The 19,424-nt window shown below is 44.0% G+C and overlaps 1 protein-coding gene across 4 annotated transcripts in view; it reads left to right on the forward strand.

Moving 5' to 3' along the window:
• TLL2 (tolloid like 2) overlaps positions 1–19,424 on the forward strand; it is a 253,701-nt gene that overhangs the window by 221,764 nt on the left and 12,513 nt on the right. For all 4 annotated transcript variants that reach the window (XM_068124572.2, XM_068124574.2, XM_078783341.1 and 1 more), the window contains 3 exons: positions 12,513–12,673; positions 14,202–14,382; positions 18,786–18,911. In XM_068124572.2, coding sequence (XP_067980673.2) covers positions 12,513–12,673; positions 14,202–14,382; positions 18,786–18,911 — 468 coding nt within the window. The remainder of the gene's footprint in view (positions 1–12,512; positions 12,674–14,201; positions 14,383–18,785; positions 18,912–19,424) is intronic.

Raw genomic sequence — 19,424 nt, forward strand, 5'->3', positions numbered from 1 at the left:
ATGGGGGTAACAGCAGCAATTTTGAGGGAAGGTGGGACGATGCCTGTAGACAGGGAGGAGTTTATTGTTGCAATGATAAGTGGAGAGAGAGCAGGGAGGGAGGCTTTGACAAAGCTGGAGGGGATGGGGTCAAGAGTGCAGGTGGCAGTTTTCATTCCTATGAGGAGTTCAGAGAGGTCAGTAGGAGAGATTGGGGAGAACCGAGACAGGGGATGGCAGGACAAGGGGGGGCAGGTGGTTGGAGGGGGAGCGGGTGCGGCGGTGGTCAAGCTGTTGTAGATGTTGTCAATTTTGCGTTGGAAGAAAGAGAGGAAGGAGATGCAGTTGTCTACTGTGAATGACTGGGTGGTGGTGTTCAGGGGGCGGAGGAGTTTGTTTATTGTCGAGAAGAGTGCTTTTGGGTTTCCGGAGCCAGAGTGGATAATTTGAGAGTAGTAGGCAGAGCGGGCGCGGGAGAGGGCATCTTTGTAGTGTTGTATGTGGTCCTTGTAGGCTTGGGAGTGAACTGTGAGACCCGTTTTATTGCGGAGTCTTTCAAGTTGGCGAGCACGAGTTTTCATCAGGTGGAGTTCAGGGGTAAACCAGGGAGCAGAATGGGTGAAAGAAACTGTTTTGGTTTTTACAGGCGCAAGCTGGTCAAGGCAGGAGGAGAGAGTGTGGTTGTAGTAGTCAGTGAGGTCGGAAGGGGTGTGGAGGTCAATGAAGGGAGAAGTGGACATTTTTTCAGAGAGGGTGGATGAGAATGAGGTAGGTGAAAGAGCGTTTAGCTTACGGAAGTTGATTGTGCGATAATGCCTTGGTGTTGGGGCGGGGATGTTGATGGTCAGAGTGATGGCTAAGTGGTCAGAGAGGGTGAGGTCGGAGCCATAGAGATGGTGCAAATTTAATCCAGTGGAGCAGACAAGGTCCAAAATGTGACCACGGATATGGGTAGGAAAGTCGACATGTTGAGTGAGGTTAAAGCAGGTGAGTAAATCAGTGAAGTCAGTGGTTATTGTGGAGTCAGTGGAGTCCATGTGGATATTGAACTCTTGTCACACAGATCTCCTCTGGGGATACCAATTGTGGCTTTAGGTCTGCCACCACCTGCCAATCACAAGCATCTGACAGCCCTCTTGCTCTCCACCTCCTCCTCTTCTTTCCACCTCTTACCGTTTGGCCCTCTTTGACAAACACCTCTCCCCCATCGGTCTCCTTCTCTACTCTTCTCTCTCTCGATCTCAGCACCTCTTGTTGCACCATCTGCACTACCACCGCCAGCACATGATCATATCGCCACTTCTATTGTCCTGCTGCCAATGCTACTGAGCATGCACTCAGTGCATGCTGCACCGTTCCCACACCTCCACACAAATAACATCTCTCCTCCTGCAAAAACCCCCACAATCTCGTTTACTGGTGACGGAAGCACATCATACGTTGCCCGCAACAACAAAGAGGATAGTAGAGTGAAGGAGCTGGGGCTCCCACGTCGATCGGAAGAATGGACGCGACAAAAAGCTGGAATTCATCCGAGTTGCTTTAATCAAACCAAACACTCAGGCACTCTGAAAAGCCCGTTTATCGGGCAGCAATATATATACATATTATCCTGGAGCGTTTGCCCAGGAAAGGAGAGAGGGGGCGTGGCCCAGCGTCCTGGCTGCGGCCTGGCAAGTTGAGGGCGAGCCTGCCCGGGCATGCCCGGGCATGCCCGGGCGTCCCGACCGAGGCCTGGCAAGTTGAGCGCGGGCCTGCCCGGGCGTCCTGGACGAGCCCGGCATGGTGATCGCTCCGCGTCCTTGATAGGTGCAAGGCGATTGTGAAAACCCAGCGGTAGCCGCTACAAGAGTATATATATATATATATACTAGCAGAAGTACCCGGCATTGCCGGGCAGGGGAGGGGAGGGGGAGGGGGAAGTGGAGGGGAGGGGAATGGGGGGGGGGGAGCGAGCCCCTTGGCAAAGCGAGCGATTTTTTTTTTTCATAGCGTCATAGCGTTCATAGCGATGTTTTTTTTTTCATAGCGTCATAGCGTCATAGCGTTCATAGCGTCATAGCGATTTTTTTTTTCATAGCGTCATAGCGTCATAGCGTCATATCGTTCATAGCGTTCATAGCGTCATAGCATTCATAGCGTCATAGCGTTCATAGCGTTTCATAGCGTCATAGCGATTTTTTTTTTCATAGCGTCATAGCGTCATAGCGTTCATAGCGTCATATCGTTCATAGCGTCATAGCGTTCATAGCGTTTCATAGCGTCATAGCGATTTTTTTTTTCATAGCGTCATAGCGTTCATAGCGTCATATCGTTCATAGCGTTCATAGCGTTTCATAGCGTCATAGCGATTTTTTTTTTCATAGCGTCATATCGTTCATAGCGTTCATAGCGTCATATCGTTCATAGCGTTCATAGCGTCATAGCGGCATCACGTGATCGCTCTGAGCGAATCAGCACCCACCTGCTCTGATTCCGTTGATTCCGTGCGCTGAAATGCGCTGAGGTAAATATGAATAAAAAATATGGATCGTCAAATATTTTGAGTTCGGCCATGTTCGTCCCAGGCTCAATGGCCATGTCTATGCCAAATATCAAGCACATAAGCCTCTCCGTTTAGGAGTCTATCGGTAACATTACACACACACACACACACACACACACACACACACACACACACACACACACACACACACACACACACACACACACACACACATACACACACACACACACACAAACTGTGTTATATATATATATATATATATATATATACACAAAGAATTAAGTTAAGCACCCCCCCCGTTTTTTTACAACCTCGCACATTACAAGTTTGTTGTCGTCAAAACAGTGTAATATACCCATGATATTGCTATATTTTCTGGAGAAGTGATATTATGGTCACATAAAAACATAACAATCATGCCGTTTTCAATATTTTATTCTGAATAATTTAAGGTGAAATTTTTTGGGAATTTTAGGCATATTTTCACCTCAATTTAAGTATGGAGCTATAGGTCCATCACGGACAGTGTGGATGACGTTTATGTTTTCTAACGTACAGTCATTGTTCTGAGAAGACCTCTAGCGATCTTTGCGTCAATAACGTGTGTAGGACCCACGTGATCGGATCACTGACTCAACCAATCACTTTTTTTCACTTTGATCACTCAATTTCATCAATGGATAATTGCTAATGTCATACCAATCATTATTTGATCTCACATACCTTAGAATATATGCCAATGTATACATATACACAAAGAATATATATTAGGGGGTGCTTACCTTAATTCGTTGTGTAGGGGTGCTTAACTTAATTCTTTGTGTATATATATATATATATACACACACACATAATCTATATAATGTTATGACGTCGCTGGATTTGGAGCAATGTCCCGATCCCAATCCTGACGAACCAGTGTTATCGTAGACCGTCGGGTGGACTTAAGGTCAAATCCTCCATCCACACGATCACCAACTTAGCGATGGATCATCCAGAAAGACCTAATGTTGCCCACTAGGAAAGCCGAGTAGATCTTTACTTTGGTTTTTGGTGTCCAGATACCTCAAACGAGAATCGGACGCTTTATCCAGATCGTCCGTATAAACAGGATGAGCCGAGGGGTGGCTTGGAGGATCCGGAAGGGGTTTTATGAACCCTCCTGTGAGGTAATGGCACCAATTACCGACGGCCATGGTTTTTAACCACACCGGGGTTTGTAGCACAATGACGAACCGCGAACCACCAATCTTTGTTAAGCAATTTTGACCGGTCGTTAATGGCTCGAATGAAGCTGCGTGCTCAACTGCAATTAAATTCACCAGCCGTGCTCACGGGTTTCCACCTCCTGCACTGATGCTAATTGCCCGCTTAGCACCTTAGGCCTCAAGGCCTTGTATGACTTTTAAAGAACATTTAAGGAAGAGATAACGGAGGAAAATATTGTTAAAGGCTTTCCAAAGGTTTAATGGGGTCCATACACAAAACAGAATGGAAGGATGTTGTTATCCTTGTTCACAAATACTCTACTCTCGTGCTGAACATTTAATAATGAAATAACTATGCGACTCCCGTTCAGCTCCCATTGAATCCCTGCAACTCTCTATACCTATAGTTTCGGCAAGTTGTGGTCGACTTCTGGTGGCATTCATGATCAGATTTTTCCAAACATTCCTATCCTGCATTGCTTCCTGAAGCTTTGGAAGATACAACTTGGATGTAGCCTTTACCTCCATCCATCCAGCACATATAAGGTCTGCCTCTTTCTTTTCTACCCTCAACCATGACAATCATGGTTCCCTTTTTGAGGCAATGTTTTTATGGCCGGATGCCCTTCCTGACGCCAACCCTTGGTCGCCTCTTACGACGCACAGGGATACGGTGTACCTATTCTAAATTGGGGTACACACTGGGATCATTCATCCCAGCAAGCTGGTACTCAAATTTGCCGATCGGAAGGATGACAGGCTGAGTCAACCCCCTTGGCGTTAATTCAGCGATGACCGGGATTCAAACCCAGGATCCTAGGATCCCAAGCCGGCACCCTAACCGCTAAGCCAACACCAGGCTAACCCAACGCTGACCATATGTTGATTTCTCCTTCACCTTTCAAAACTAAAGGACAGGATATCAACTGGTGACAAATTAGGAATTGTTTACCATTCATCATACAGAGAATCCCTGGTGTTGGGCTAGCGGCTAGGGTGCCGGCTTAGGATCCTAGGATCCTGGGTTCGAATCTCGGTCGATCGCCGAATTAATGCCAGGGGGGTTGACTCAGCCTGTCATCCTTCCGAGGTCGGCTAATTGAGTACCAGTTCACTGGTAATTCCCTGTTTGTCGTTGAAGGCGGCAAAAAGGGTTGGCGTCAGGAAGGGCATCCGGCCGTAAAACATTGCTTCAAAAAGGGGACCAAAAAACAACAACTACCACGGTCCCCGAAAAAGGCCAACCCCCGCTTTGCGGGGAAAAATGGCCTCTAAACGGTGGTATACAGAGATTGTGACCAATTCTACAATGGGGAAACTGGTAGGAATTTAAAAGAAAGGCTATATGAGCAGGATAGAGGAGTTAGGCTTGAAAAGGTGACATAGTCAGCCATAGTGCGTCATTGCCTGCAATCTGGCCACAAATTTGACTTTGATGGGACCCGTGTCGGAGACAAGGTGGCTAACAAACGACACAGATTGTTACTGGAAGCATGGCATGTGAAGAGCCGAGAGGGTGTTCTAACTGGGGAGAAGATGGACATACCCACACAATACACATCTCGACACGAATGCCAAAAAACTGGATAGTGCAAACACCTGAATAACGTGAGGGACAAACAATAACACTAGACCCATAACTCCACATGTCAATAACACCAAACAGAAACCCTATCAATCACGTAACCCACACCGCACCATGTCAAACCCAGACATTAACCCAGCCATATTTGTGGCCCAGACACACAAAAAAGAACTAAAACGGCACTCGGTAGATAGAGACCATACCTCCGCCATGCTGAACTGTTTACGTTTTGTATCCACAGATAGGCCAGATCTGGATTCGGACCTAAACCAAAATCTAATCAGCTTGTTCATGTCACCTACCCAACTCGTCCAACAAGTTTTGTCACAATCCATCCACAACGTTTTCAAATATCATGTTACATATCCTTTTGGCCCCCACCTCTCAACAACAACAACAACAACATGCATTTTAAAGCCATTTTCCCTGCTAGAGCGGGGGTTAGCCTTGCGGTCCCCATGACAATCTTCTCCATTTTGCCCTATTTTCTGCATCTCTCCTTGTTAACCCCCTTGCCCGCATTTCTTCTTCCACCATCTTTAGCCAAGTCTTTCTCGGTCTTCCCCTTCCTCTACTTCCTTCTGCATTCATTTCCATCACTCTTCTCAACCAGTCACTTTCATCCTTCCTCAACACATGACCAAACCATCTCAACCTGTTCCTCTTCACAGCATCAATCACAGGCTCTATTCCCATCATCTTTCGCAATTCATCATTTGCCTTCCTCTCTCTCAACGATAGTCCACACATCCACCGAACCATTCGCATTTCCACCCTTTCCAGCCTTCGTTGCTGCTCTACATTCATTACCCATGTCTCGCTCCCATAAATCATAACACTTCTCACACATGCAGCATACACCTTTCCCTTCAGCTTCAACGACACCCCCCTCCTCATCAGCATGCCACTCAGTTCCCGAAACTTCTTCCATGCACATCTCACTCCAGCAACCGTTGCCGAGTCTGATCCACCTTCTCCATTCAGCATGTCTCCGAGGTAGCAAAATGTTTTCACACTTTCCAGCTGCACGCCGTCTCCAAGATCCAACTCAATATTTCCTCCATCTGCAGCTCCCTCTGTGCACACCTTACATTTGAATGTAGCTGCCACACTGGTTAATGACCCTCTCAGACCACTGCATTTTTGATGAACCCACTCAGAGCACATTGTACATTGAATGGAGTTCACTCCGACACCCTTCCTGCACACAGCACAGGGCCACTTCCCAGTTCTTTCCACCTCACCACATGCTTTACCACTTGCCATCACCTTCGTCTTTCCGATATTCACCTTCAGACCTTTTGTCTCAATGCATTCCTTCCACTTGTTCATCTTTTCCTTCAGTCCATCCATACTTTTCGCAATCAACACCAGATCATCTGCATACAACAACTCCCACGGTAAACCCTCCTTTATGTTCTGACCCAGCACCTCCATCACAGCTACAAATAATAGTGGACTTAGTACTGACCCCTGATGTACTCCCACCTTCACCTCAAACTCACCACTGTTCCCGTCCTTCGTCCTTACAGCTGTGCGCGCTCTTTTGTACATTGCCATCACTACTCTGATCAACCATTCCTCCACTCCTAACTTCCTCAATGCCCATGTCAATACTTCACGTGGAACCCTATCGAATGCTTTCTCCAGATCAACAAACCCAAGAAACAACTTCTCCCTCTTCTCCATGTTCTTCTCCTGCAACTGCCTCACAATAAAGAGCACATCTGTCGTTCCTCTTCCTGGCATAAATCCAAACTGCATTTCGTCGATCTTCATCTTCTTCCTTATCCTCCTCTCCAACACCCTTTCCAATACCTTCATTCCATGCTCCAATAACTTTATCGCTCAGTACAAGGCACACTCCAGAGTTTCACCTTTCCCTTTGTATAGAGGGACGAGGGTACGCAGTTCCCAATCCACCGGAATGCGGCCTTCTTTCACCACCAGATTACAGATCTCTGTCATTCTCTTCACACCCCAACTTCCTGCTGCCTTCAACATATCTCCCACAACTCCCGTCGGCCCTCCCGCTTTTCTACTCTTCATTGCTTTTATTGCTTCCTCAACTTCCTTCTCAGTTATCTTCTCTGCCGGTCCTAAGACTGGGTTACTCTCTATGTTGCCATCCCATTCATTCTCTGTATTCAACAGCATTTCCATATATCTTTTCCATCTTCCTTTAATTCCATCTGGGTCCACAACGATTTGTCCCACTTCATCCTTCAAGCAACTCACCCCCATCATATCACACCTCTCTTTCGCCATCTGCTTTGCAATCCTGAATACCGCTCTCTGACCCTCTTCCGAATCCAAGCGTTCTCCGAACATTTTCCTACATGCCTCCTGCGCCTTTGCTACCTCTTTCTTTGCAGCCTTCTTGGCTGCCTTATAACTTTCACACTCTGCTTTTTCTGCTCCCGTACCCTTCGCCTTCTACCACTCCTTGAACTTCTTCCTCTTCTCGTCAATCTTCTTTCCAACTTCATCATCCCACCACCATGTTTCCGAGTGCCTCGGTGGTCCTTTTGTCCATCCACATACCTCACCAACGGCTCCCAACAGACTATCTTTTATTGACATCCAACTACTTTCAAGCTCAACAACATCATCCTCGACCCTACCCAGCCTCTCTTTTAATACCTCCCTTACTGTCACCTCTTTCAACCTCCACACCTTCATTCTCGGTTGGTACTTTACCCACCGAGCTCTCCTCGCACCTTTCACCCTTATGTCGCAGACAACCAAGTGGTGCTGTGATACAGCCTCCTCCCCCGGGATCACCTTTGTGTCCCGGAGGTGCCCCCTATCTCGCCTACGCACCATCAGGTAGTCAACGGTTGTCATCGACCCACCTGACGTGTATGTAATAAGCTTATTATCCTCTTTCTGGAACTGAGTATTACAAATCAACAAATCAGCTCCATCAGCAAACTCCAAAATCCTTTCACCTTCTCCATTCTCACACCATATCCGTAACCCCCATGAACTCGTTCAAAACCGTCCATACTCCTTCCCACATGTCCATTTAGGTCTCCTCCTACCACAACAACTTCCTCATCTTTCATGTTTTCCATCAGCTTCTCTATCGCACACCAGAACTTGTCCTTCTCTTCATCGCTCCGACCAACCTGCGGAGCAGAGGAGGCCCACACACAGGCTTTCCACAAAAAGGGGACCCCACCTCTCAAAGGTGAAGAATCGCTTTGAAAATTCTCTGATCCGGATGCAGATCTTCATCAAAATCTAATCAGTTCCTCTTTGTCACACACCCAACCTGGCCACCAATTTTAGTCCAAATCTGTGCACAGTATTTTGAAATATATTCTTCACAGACAGACAGACAGACAGACAAACAAACAGACAGGAATGAAAACACAACGTCCGTCCACCTTCAGTGGCGACGATAATTAATGAGCTGATCCACAAGAATGGAGGAGTGCTTTTGCTTCATGCTGTGAATAAGGCCACACGAATGTGCCCTTGAACATATGCACAACTATTCGCTGCATTCATGTATGTACCATACTAATATCTACTCGTATCTACTCAAACAGTTTTTGATTTAGCATTTGCTTTTTTGCTTCTCCTTCTATTTAATTTGATTCTCCATTTGATTGTTTTTCTCTACCCATTAGCAAATGGTGAATTAAGTCCTGTAGCATGGTGCAGAGTTAGAGAACTTCCCTTTGAGCTTTCTAGTCTTGGTTCAAATATCAACCTGACTATAAAATGTTGTAGGCTACCGTTGCTTCACAGGCAGGGAATTTCCATCTGTCAGATGGAACATTAAGCTGGGGACTTTTCTGTTTGCATTGATTGCTGATGGACGTGACAGAGCTCACAATGAAGACTGCGTTATCACCGACACACAGGCCCTTACTAAACGAGCTCTACAAAGTCCAACTCGTGAGTTTGAGCTCTGGCAATCCCATTACCGGCCTGAAAATAATGCTCCATGGAAAAGCCTGAAACATGGGTGGAACTAGAACGGCACTCAGTAGAGAGCATACCTCCACCTGTTTGGCCATATCCCTCAAAGGTGAGGAATCACTTAAAAAGTTGTATGATCCGGATCTGTCCGGATCTGGCTGTATCCGGATCCGGATCTTCACCAAAATTGAATCGATTCTTCCTTGTCACACACGCAACCTGTCCAACAAGTTTCGTCCAAATCCATCCATATCTTTTTTAGATATCCTGCTATGTCTCGTTTTTGTCCCGATCTCCCAATGGTGAAGAATCACTTTAAAAATTCTACTAGCCGGATCCGAATCCGCCAAATTTCGTCATCTCTGCCAAATTTCGTCCGAATCTGTCCACAACTTTTTGAGATATTTTGTTCATAAACAAACAGACAGACAGGGGTGAAAATATAACCTCCATCCACCTTTGGTGGCGTCGGTAATGCGTAAGAACCAAAACACCAGAACAGATTATGAAATGCATGACCACGTGCAGGCCCAAGCAGCACTTTAAAGTTGCAGCACTGTTTGAAGAGACCCACTCACTCCTGGTTGTTCAACACCGTTTCCAGCAGAAACATTGCAGAAAAGTTTAAAACATTGTTTTTTGATGCATGGACTTTTTGGAGTTGACCCAAAACTTCGAGGATTTCTGAAACTTCCTCCTCAATGTGCACTCTTTTTGCCTCGTGGCTTAAACAGTCGAAATGGCAGGCCATAATGAACTGCAGTTTTTGTCTGAAATGGTGTTGAACAACCACTACCGAGGATGAGGTTACCACCCTCTTTGAAGAAAATGGAAGAAAAGAGAGTAGAGCAACGACTCTCTTCAAACCCCCCTGCAATTTGAATGCACTGCTGTTGAGAAGTGATAATGAAATCATCATCTATTTCTGGAACGGGCAAATCGAGCAAGAAGGAAAAATACAAGCAGAAAAAAAAACTCCCCCCCACCCCCCCAAGCTCTCTCCCTCCCACAGATCTCCTGATGTCCCTGTTTTATACTGTTGTTCTTGTGTGCTTCCCTTTCTCTCCCCATCATGTCTCCCGCTCCCTTTATTTTATGTTTTTTTATGTGTCCGTTTTTTTTTTTTTGTGATTAATGTTAGCTCTTACACGAACCTCGATCTTGTATACAAAAAAACAACAACAACAAAAAAAACTAATTACTTGAACTAGAGGCTGGATACCCCCTTATTAATCTGCGGTCACGAAGCGAAAAGTGGTGGTAAGTGATTGGGTATGTATGTACACCTATGTCGTGCGTACGTATCTGCGTTTTTAAAATTCATTGTCTCGGCAATCAGTGATCCGATTGACACGAATGTTTCACCATAGTAGGCGTCTACTCATGTATAAATATTTTAGTGATAATCATGACGTCATACAGTATGTCACATTGTATGGGCGCCATCTTGTTGAATTAAAATTCATTTAATTATTTTCTCAGCAATCGTTGGTGCGATTGACACTAAAGTTTCACCATGGTATGCGTCCACTTATGTATAATTTTTTGTAGTGATAACTATGATGTCATATGCCAGTCATATGGTACGCTGGTACGGGTGCCATCTTGGGAAAACCGAAAAACTTTGGACCTCTATATCTCCAAAACCGCTGCATTGAAAACTTTGAAACGTGGCTCATTGTGGGGAATAAGTGTTGTTAATGATGACGTCATTGATGCCTTCATTGTGACGTCATAATTAGACAAGTACAATGCTTGGTCTGATCAGTATGAACTCTAGCGTGATCCACGCAACAATTATATTGGAGAATGTAAATATATGACGTCATTGGTCACGTTGTCTTGCAGCCATATTGGATCAAAGAAAAAAAAAACCCTTAAAAAAACAGAATAGTTGGCTCACACAAAGTGGACTGCATGGGATAAGTATACCATGAATACCACCGAGTTGTCTCGACACAGCCCATCATTAACCTATTAGTCTTCTATCACTCTATATTTTGTATTATATGTTTTGTCTCATATGTGTCCCTCCAGCACAACATGTTTATCAATCTGCCTCTTCTTAGTACAATTCCCAAGTTCAAACCTGTTATTTGACTCCTTTAGAACCACCTCTACATTTGAGTTCAGTCTTTTCCTTGCCTCTACAGCTTCTGCCGATTGTAATAATTTAGTGAACACTTTGTTGGTCGTCCATTGTTGCTTCACTCCAATAACTTCATATACACTACCGGTCAAAAGTTTTAGAACACCTCAGTTTTTCCAGTTTTTATTGAAATTTATGTAGTTTAATGTCCAGAGAATAACCTGAAATAGCACAAAGGTAAGCAGTAAACTGCTCGAGGTTAAAAAAAAGTTTAGGTTAGCAAAAACGGGAAAATAATGTAAATTGCACAGTTATATTGTAAAAAAAAAAGGCCTTCTTCAGGGAACAAGTAATGGGTTAACAACTTACAGCTGTTCTGCAGCAATGTAAGTAAATTAAGCCTTGAAAGTTGATGCAAACAATTCCTACAGGTGTCCCAACCTCTGCTGATTAACTGATTACAAACCCCCTGTCTGTATAAAAGCAGTACTGGAACAGACTGTTATTACACCCTCTGAAGCATTATCTGGACAATATTGCACTGCAGGAAGTAGTATATTGGAAACTGGAGGAAACTCTGACAGGAAGAGGTCTGGCAGACCCAAAGCCACAACAGAATCAGAAGACAAGTTTCTGAGAGTCAACAGCTTGCGTAATAGGCGGCTCACAGGACAACAGCTTCAAGCACAGCTTAACACTGGTCGAAGTAAGCAAGTCTCAGTTTGAACTGTGAAGAGAAGACTTCAAGCTGCAGGTTTGACAGGTCGAGTGGCAGTAAGAAAGCCATTGCTAAGATGGAAAAATAAGAAAAAGAGGTTTGCCTGGGCCATGAAGCACCGCCAGTGGATTACTGAAGACTGGAAGAAGGTCTTGTGGACCGATGAATCAAAATTTGAAATCTTGCTTAATTTCAGTGCATTGAGACATTAAACTGCGTAAATTTCAATAAAAACTGGAAAATTTGAAGTGTTATAAAACTTTTGACCGGTAGTGTATATCTCCACCTATCCATAATTTATGACAACAATTTTCATTTTAATTGTCAAGTTCTTCTTTAAAATCATTGCTTTATACAAAAAAACATTTTGGTCTGTTAAACTATGCAATCTTGATGAATAATACCTTTAAAATATAACTCTATTTTTAATATAAGTATGAGACATAAACATCTTGAAATCATCTTGTGCCTTCTTGCCCTCCCTGCTCTACCAGCGGCGTGTGGAGGCTTCATGACCAAGCTCAATGGCACAATCACTAGTCCTGGATGGCCCAAAGAGTACCCCACCAACAAGCATTGTGTTTGGCAGGTGGCTGCTCCCACACAGTACCGCATCTCACTGCAGTTTGAGTTCTTCGAACTTGAGGGAAATGATGTAAGTCTTTCCTCGACCAAATATGCTTGATGGTTTAAATTCTCCCCTGCATATACCTATCGTTACCTCCGCCACCGAAGGTGGATGGAGGTTATGTTTTCACACCTGTCTGGCTATCTGTTTGTGAACATGATATCTCAAAAAGTTGTGGACAGATCCGGACAAAACGTGGTGGAGAGGTTGAGTGGGTGATGATTTCGGTGAAGATCCGGATACTATAATATTTTAAGTAATTCTTCACTATTGAGAGATCAAAAACCATTGTGACCAAAAACGATAAATATGAACATTTGATATCTCAAAAAGTTGTGGATGGATTTGGATGAACATTGGTGGAGAGGTTGGGTGTGTGAAAAGGAAGAATTGATTCAATTTGGGTTAAGATCTGAATCCGGATCCGGATCAGAGAATTTCGTGATTCTTTTTTATTGTGCGATAGGGCTAAAAGCGATACATGGCATGATATCTCAAAAAGTTATGGACGGATTCCGATGAAACCTGGTGGACACGTTGTGTGTGTGCCGTTGAAACCTGGTGGACACGTTGGGTGTGTGATGATGAAACCTGATTAATCGATTCTATTTTGGAGAAGCTCCGGATACGATTTTTTTTTTTTTTATTCTTTGAATCATTCATCACCATTGAGTGATGGGGCCAAATATGATATACAGTATCGCCTGATATTTCAAAAAGTTGTGGATGGATTGTGACAAAATAAGGTGGATAAACAAGTAGAGAGAGAAGGAAGAGAAGTCATGGCAGGAACAAGCCGATTCGATTTTGGTTCAGGTCCGAATCCAGATCCGGCATATCAGTGTAAACTGTATGTAAATTTTTCCAGATCCGGCATATCCGGATTACATAATCCGGCATATGTAAAACATAAACTGTTCAGCCTGGTGGAGGTATGCGCTCTACCGAGTGCCGTTCTAGTTCATTTTTCGTCCCGTTGGCATTGTTTTTGGGTTGTCCATCTGGCTGTCCGTCCGTCCGTCCGTCCGTCCATCTGTCCATCCATAATAGGTTTTCGTTACAATGATAACTTAAGAACGCCTGAAGGGATCTCGGTCAAAATTGATACAAGTATGTATGATGATGCAAAGATGAACTGATGAAATTGTGGGATCAAGAGGTCAAATGTCCTGTTAGGTAGAAATTGTGTTACCACACTAACTAATGTAAACCAGTGATGGGATTTTGACCAAACTTGGTATAAGTACATATTATGAAGCAAAGGTGAACCGATTCGATTTTGGCATCAAAGGTCAAAGGCCATGTCAAGTAAAAATGTGATACCCGAGAACAGCTGAAGGTATTTTAATCAAATTTGGTCCAAGTATGTATAATGATGTAATAATGTGGGTGGAGGCATGTCGGTCATCTTTACCACGTCAAAGAGTATCGTTGTAGTTTAAAACAAATTTAGTTCTGCTGAAATGAGGAAGAGATATGAAAATTATTAAAATTGGTGCTCACAATACAAACATAACATACTTGCTATGACAACTTCACCTTCTTTGTGGTGTAGGTGTGCAAGTACGACTACGTGGAAATCCGTAGTGGATCTCCGCCTGATGCCAAAGTACACGGAAAGTTTTGTGGGACTGAACTGCCAGAGATCATCACATCTCAGAACAACAACCTGAGACTTGAGTTCAAGTCTGACACATCTATATCAAAGAAGGGGTTTAAAGCACACTTTTTCTCTGGTGAGACAAAACCACCTTCTTAAACGAATGTCCCTTGTTTCATTTTTTTTTTTTAATTAAATAATGTTGCTCTTGTCGCATTGATCGCTTCATGTTTTGTATCAAAAAGTATGACTATCCATTACAATAGTAAACTACCCATAAATGGTAACACTGACTCGTGGTAAAACTTGGGGTGTTTTAGTACAAAATTGTTGTTTGTGAGAGAATAGTCAATAGCTAAATTGAGGCGTTATGTTTGTGTCTATCTGTAGCCCATTTTACCATGTATTAATCATTTGTTTAAGGTAAGGAGTCGATTTAAAATGTTGCCCATGACTTAGACAGGAAGTTGTACTTTTATTAGTAGCTAATGTATGGTGTCTCCTCTGTTGACCCGGTCAGTGTGGGGAAGCACACGTCATGTTTTGCCTCAAAAGGATGGAGGGAACAGTCTTTGCTCGACAGATTTCTGTCATTAATGGTGCTGGAGAGACCACTTGAAAGACCTGGGGCAGAGATTGGTGGAAATCCTGTGGAAATCTCCCGGACAGAGATGTTTTGCTCAATTATTGAAAGGATGGTTAAGAAGAGAATGTAAAATATGAGGAGAGGAATGAGGGTGAGGGTGAGGTGGCTGTGAAATTCTCTGTCCAACTACCATCCCTTCCTTCTCCAACCATGCCTCCAGCTGCAGTGTTCCTCGGCCGGCCATGTGTTCTGCCATTTAAGAGCAATGTAAATGCAAATTTCCCATATCCATTTATTGTTTTTGGATACAGAGCCAAGCTCATGGAAGAGCTAGTACACTGAATGAATCAGGATTTAGGTGAAGAAAGAGAGACAGAGACAGAGAGAGACAGAGAGAGACAGAGACAAATTTATAATGGAAGAAAATAGAAGAGAAAGCAAGAGAACCATAAACACGAGAAAAAAAGTACCATTAAGAAAAAAATCATTACATTGTGATAACACAAACCATGTTACAAAAAAAAATTATTAAATTGTTTTCTTGAATTTCACAAATTCCTTCAAAACACCAGGTATCAATACATTTTTCAAGTTGGTTTGCACCCTGAGCAAAATTAAATTCAAGTTTTAACCTTGCTGAAATCAAAGCACTGAAAAAACCCATAACATTGCACTGTTCCAAGGGCTTGCCACCCAGCTTTGCCTTCCGTGACAAGTACACAGCAAGCTCGGCAGTGGCTATTAAAAAAATAAGTAATGTAGACACACGATCATATTTTACAGGAAAACCAAAGATGAAAGCTTTCAAAGAAAAGGTGACATGCATTTTACGGAAAGTATAGTTTAACCAATGAAACAAAGGAAAGAGTCTTTCACAATTAACAAAAGCATGAAACAAGTCTTCCCTTTCTGGACAAAAAGGACAACAAGCAGGAATAGGACAATAAAAACGAACAACAGCATTTGACGGAACAATCCAGTGGACTAACGGCCACTGGAGATCACCAGTTATTTTGGACATAGGTCCAGGAGAGAGAGACAGAGAAAGAGATCGAGAGAGAGAGATGGAGAGAGACAGAGAGACAGAGAGACAGAGAGAGAGAGAGATGGAGAGAGAGAGAGATGGAGAGAGAGAGATGGAGAGAGAGAGATGGAGAGAGAGAGATGGTGAGAGAGAGAGATGGAGAGAGAGAGATGGAGAGAGAGAGATGGAGAGAGAGAGATGGAGAGAGAGAGAGATGGAGAGAGAGAGAGATGGAGAGAGAGAGAGATGGAGAGAGAGAGAGATGGAGAGAGAGAGAGATGGAGAGAGAGAGAGATGGAGAGAGAGAGATAGAGAGATGGAGGGAGAGACACCAACACCAACAGGGGAGTTGAAGGACAAGTAGAGGTAGACTTGGACAAGCATTGGTTGTGGGGAGAAATGGGGGGGGGGGGGCAGGACAGGACGCATGGGGTGAACATGATGGATACAGAAGGAAATGTTCAGGAGGAAAATACTGGAAATTTGGAAGAAGGACTTGGGGTGGTTAACAAGGGTAGAAAAGATCATAGTTTTGGATTAGGGATGATTTGAGATGGTGGTGAATAGCGGCCTTGAAGACCTGCAGGGAAGAATGAGATTTAAGAGAATGTGGAAGTTGCTTCTATAGGCACAAATAAGAGGAACAAATGAGTGGAGGATAGCAGTGATCCTGGATTTAGGTAGTTTCTCCAGAAGGGGGTTGATGGTGGACCACGAGCACCCTACAGAAAGCTAGGGGGTGACAAAGCACGGAAAGAGCAGAAAGTGCAAGACCTGAAAGAAGGCAGAAGAAGACAGAGAGACCACTGACCTGTCTGCGATGGGAAGTGATAGCCCCGTATACTCAGCTTCAGCATGGGAGATTCCAATGATCTTAAAGGCCTTGGTTTCCACGGCGTCAAGCTGAGCAAGATGTGAGGCAGGGGAGCCAACCCAGAGGGTCTTGCCAGCCAGCCCAGAGCCACCCCAGACGCATCACTCCAGCAACCTGTGTATGAAGGTCTTGTTGTAGGTGTTAGGAGTTCAGGTGTGCTAAGGAAGGACTTTGTACGACAGAGGATGCCTAGACGACCGGCGACTGGCTTTGGAGGCCAACTTTGAAATGTGGTTTGCCCAAGAAAGATCGTGGCCGATAGTGAGACCCATGAGTTTGAATGACTGAACTTATTCAAGAGGATTGTTACATAAGTGGGTGGGCAGGGAGAGAGAGAGATCTGCCTGTCAAGCCCCCGGAAGAGCCATCTGACAGTGCGTAACTTCGATCTTAGTTCAGATACGATCACAAGTGTATACAAAACTCAGTTACCGACCTGGTTTCGCCCTTGTTGGGGCTTCATCAGGGCAACGCAGTGAGTCCTGCATACACTTGTGAATCTGAAAACCTTTCGGTTATAAACCAGTCATTATGCGATTCCATATCATCAGTGGTGAACCGCCATTAAGGTATCCCATCCAGCTATCACTGTACCTTAATGGGAGTGATAAGCACCGCCTGCCACACGGTGTATTACCTCTGGTATCCACTCATTATATGGAGTTGCCTGGATGCGGTGGATGAGTGGCCTGGACCACATCCAGGTTAAGCCATGTGTGGAGTTGCCTTGGATGCCACAGGCAGAGAGTTTTGGAGAGCGGAAGGCATGCATGGGGGACATACCCCAGAGGCAAACTTAACGAGGTGCCACCAGATTTTAGAGGAGGGGGACAAGTTTGAAAGTGAAATCTTGAGGTTGTACAGGTGTTTTCTGGCTCTCCTGAGAGTGGGCACACACTTGTTGTGGAGTTTTTGGAATGCACTGTGATTGCCTTTGGTCAGGTTAGCCTTCCAAGAAGAGAAGGCAAGTTGTTTCAGAGCAACTTCCTTGCCGCAGTGTACCATTGGTGGGAAGAAGGGTAGAATAATTGAAGATGAGATGGGAAGAATATGTGCATGAGAGAGAGAGTAGATTTCTGTTGAAGAATTCCCAAGATGAGTTAACAATCTGGGGGCAGTAAATATGGGAGATCAGTCCTGAAGAGAAATGGCTACTTGCAGTCCCTGCCAATGTTGTTTAGTGAAATGCCAGACTCGCCGACTTTGAGGCGGATCTCTGAGAATAGCCAGAGAGATATTGACTTTCACAATCACATGACCAGATGAACCAGTTTTAGCAGAGGAAGAGTAGGAGACATTTGCAGGGAAGTTTGTCATCACCAAGTCAAGAAGCGAAGAGTGCCATTGGGAAAATCGGTGTTGGAAAGTTCACAGATCGAGTCATTTCAATGGAGTGAACAAACCCTTTTTATTTCAAGCAATATTTTAAAACCTTCCAGATTTTTTGTTATGTAAGGAAATGGTAAAGGTTGTGATGTGTAATTCATCAACTTGGGGTGGTTAATAAGGGTAGAAGTTTTCATCGTCATTACTTACTGTTTGCAATTAATTAATTTCCTAGTAATATTCTAGTGTTGCAAGTGCCTAGTAATTTCCAGGCGTGTCTCATCAGCATCCAATTGTCTCGGTAGTGCAGCAACCTTTTGTCTCTGTTCATGTGCCTGGAATTGTTCATGTGCATGTGCATGTGCTCATGTGTCATGTGTCTGCTCATTTTGTCCTGAGGACCTCATGAAAGCTGTTGGGATTGCTCAACCGTAGACCAGGTTAGGGTATGAAAATTTCTGGCAATAAGCCTTCTCTTCATTTAAAGACATTTTAGGATCTTTAAGGTCCACCAACTAATGCTAGCAGATGGGTCCTCAGCTTGACGCCTACCCGAGGGACACATTCACTGATGTGGTGTCGTCATACACGTGAAATATCTGGGTGTCAGTTTTTAGCCAGGTCGAGAATCAAACTGAGACTAGACACTTCAAAAGCAAGTATGCTACTCGTGAGATCCTTCTAACACATATTTGGGGTCTTGGTGTGCATTCATGTGCCTACCCACAGACAAGGATGAATGCTCGAAAGACAATGGTGGCTGCCAGCATGACTGCATCAACACTGTGGGAAGTTATACCTGCCAGTGCCGCAATGGCTTCATTCTGCATGACAATGGGCATGACTGCAAGGAAGGTAAGAGCAAAACCTTTTGCAGAACATAAACATTTAACAGAACTCTCCAACTCTGTTTTGTTGAACAACGAGACCATCTCCGAGAGAATTAATCTGATATTCATCTGCAATTAATTCGTTTTTTTTAGTGTTCTCACCTAAGCCCATGGATAATTATGCTGTCATCCTCAGTTGTAATATACTGTACTGTATACTAATATTGATTTGTCTGTTGTCTGCCTTTGGAATTCATGTAAACATACACTGATGTCTTTGTCCTGCATGTGATATAGGAAGAAGCTTTGATTAATTTTTGATCACAATTGATGATCACACCTGTGCGGTGTTCATTATTCTGCTGCCAAGAATTCACTCGGCTTTTATTAGTTTCACCCCGGAGGGGATGCGAGACTATTGCAATACGTGTGTGTGTTAGGGTGTTTCATATTATAGGTTTAAAATTAAAATATGACATTTTTGTTGACTTTACTCATGCCCTCATTCCTATTTATATGCAAAGGTTGTCTGCCAATT

The sequence above is a fragment of the Myxine glutinosa genome, chromosome 8 (genome assembly GCF_964187855.1).
Source record: "Myxine glutinosa chromosome 8, kmMyxGlut1.1, whole genome shotgun sequence".
Taxonomy (NCBI): domain Eukaryota; kingdom Metazoa; phylum Chordata; class Myxini; order Myxiniformes; family Myxinidae; genus Myxine; species Myxine glutinosa.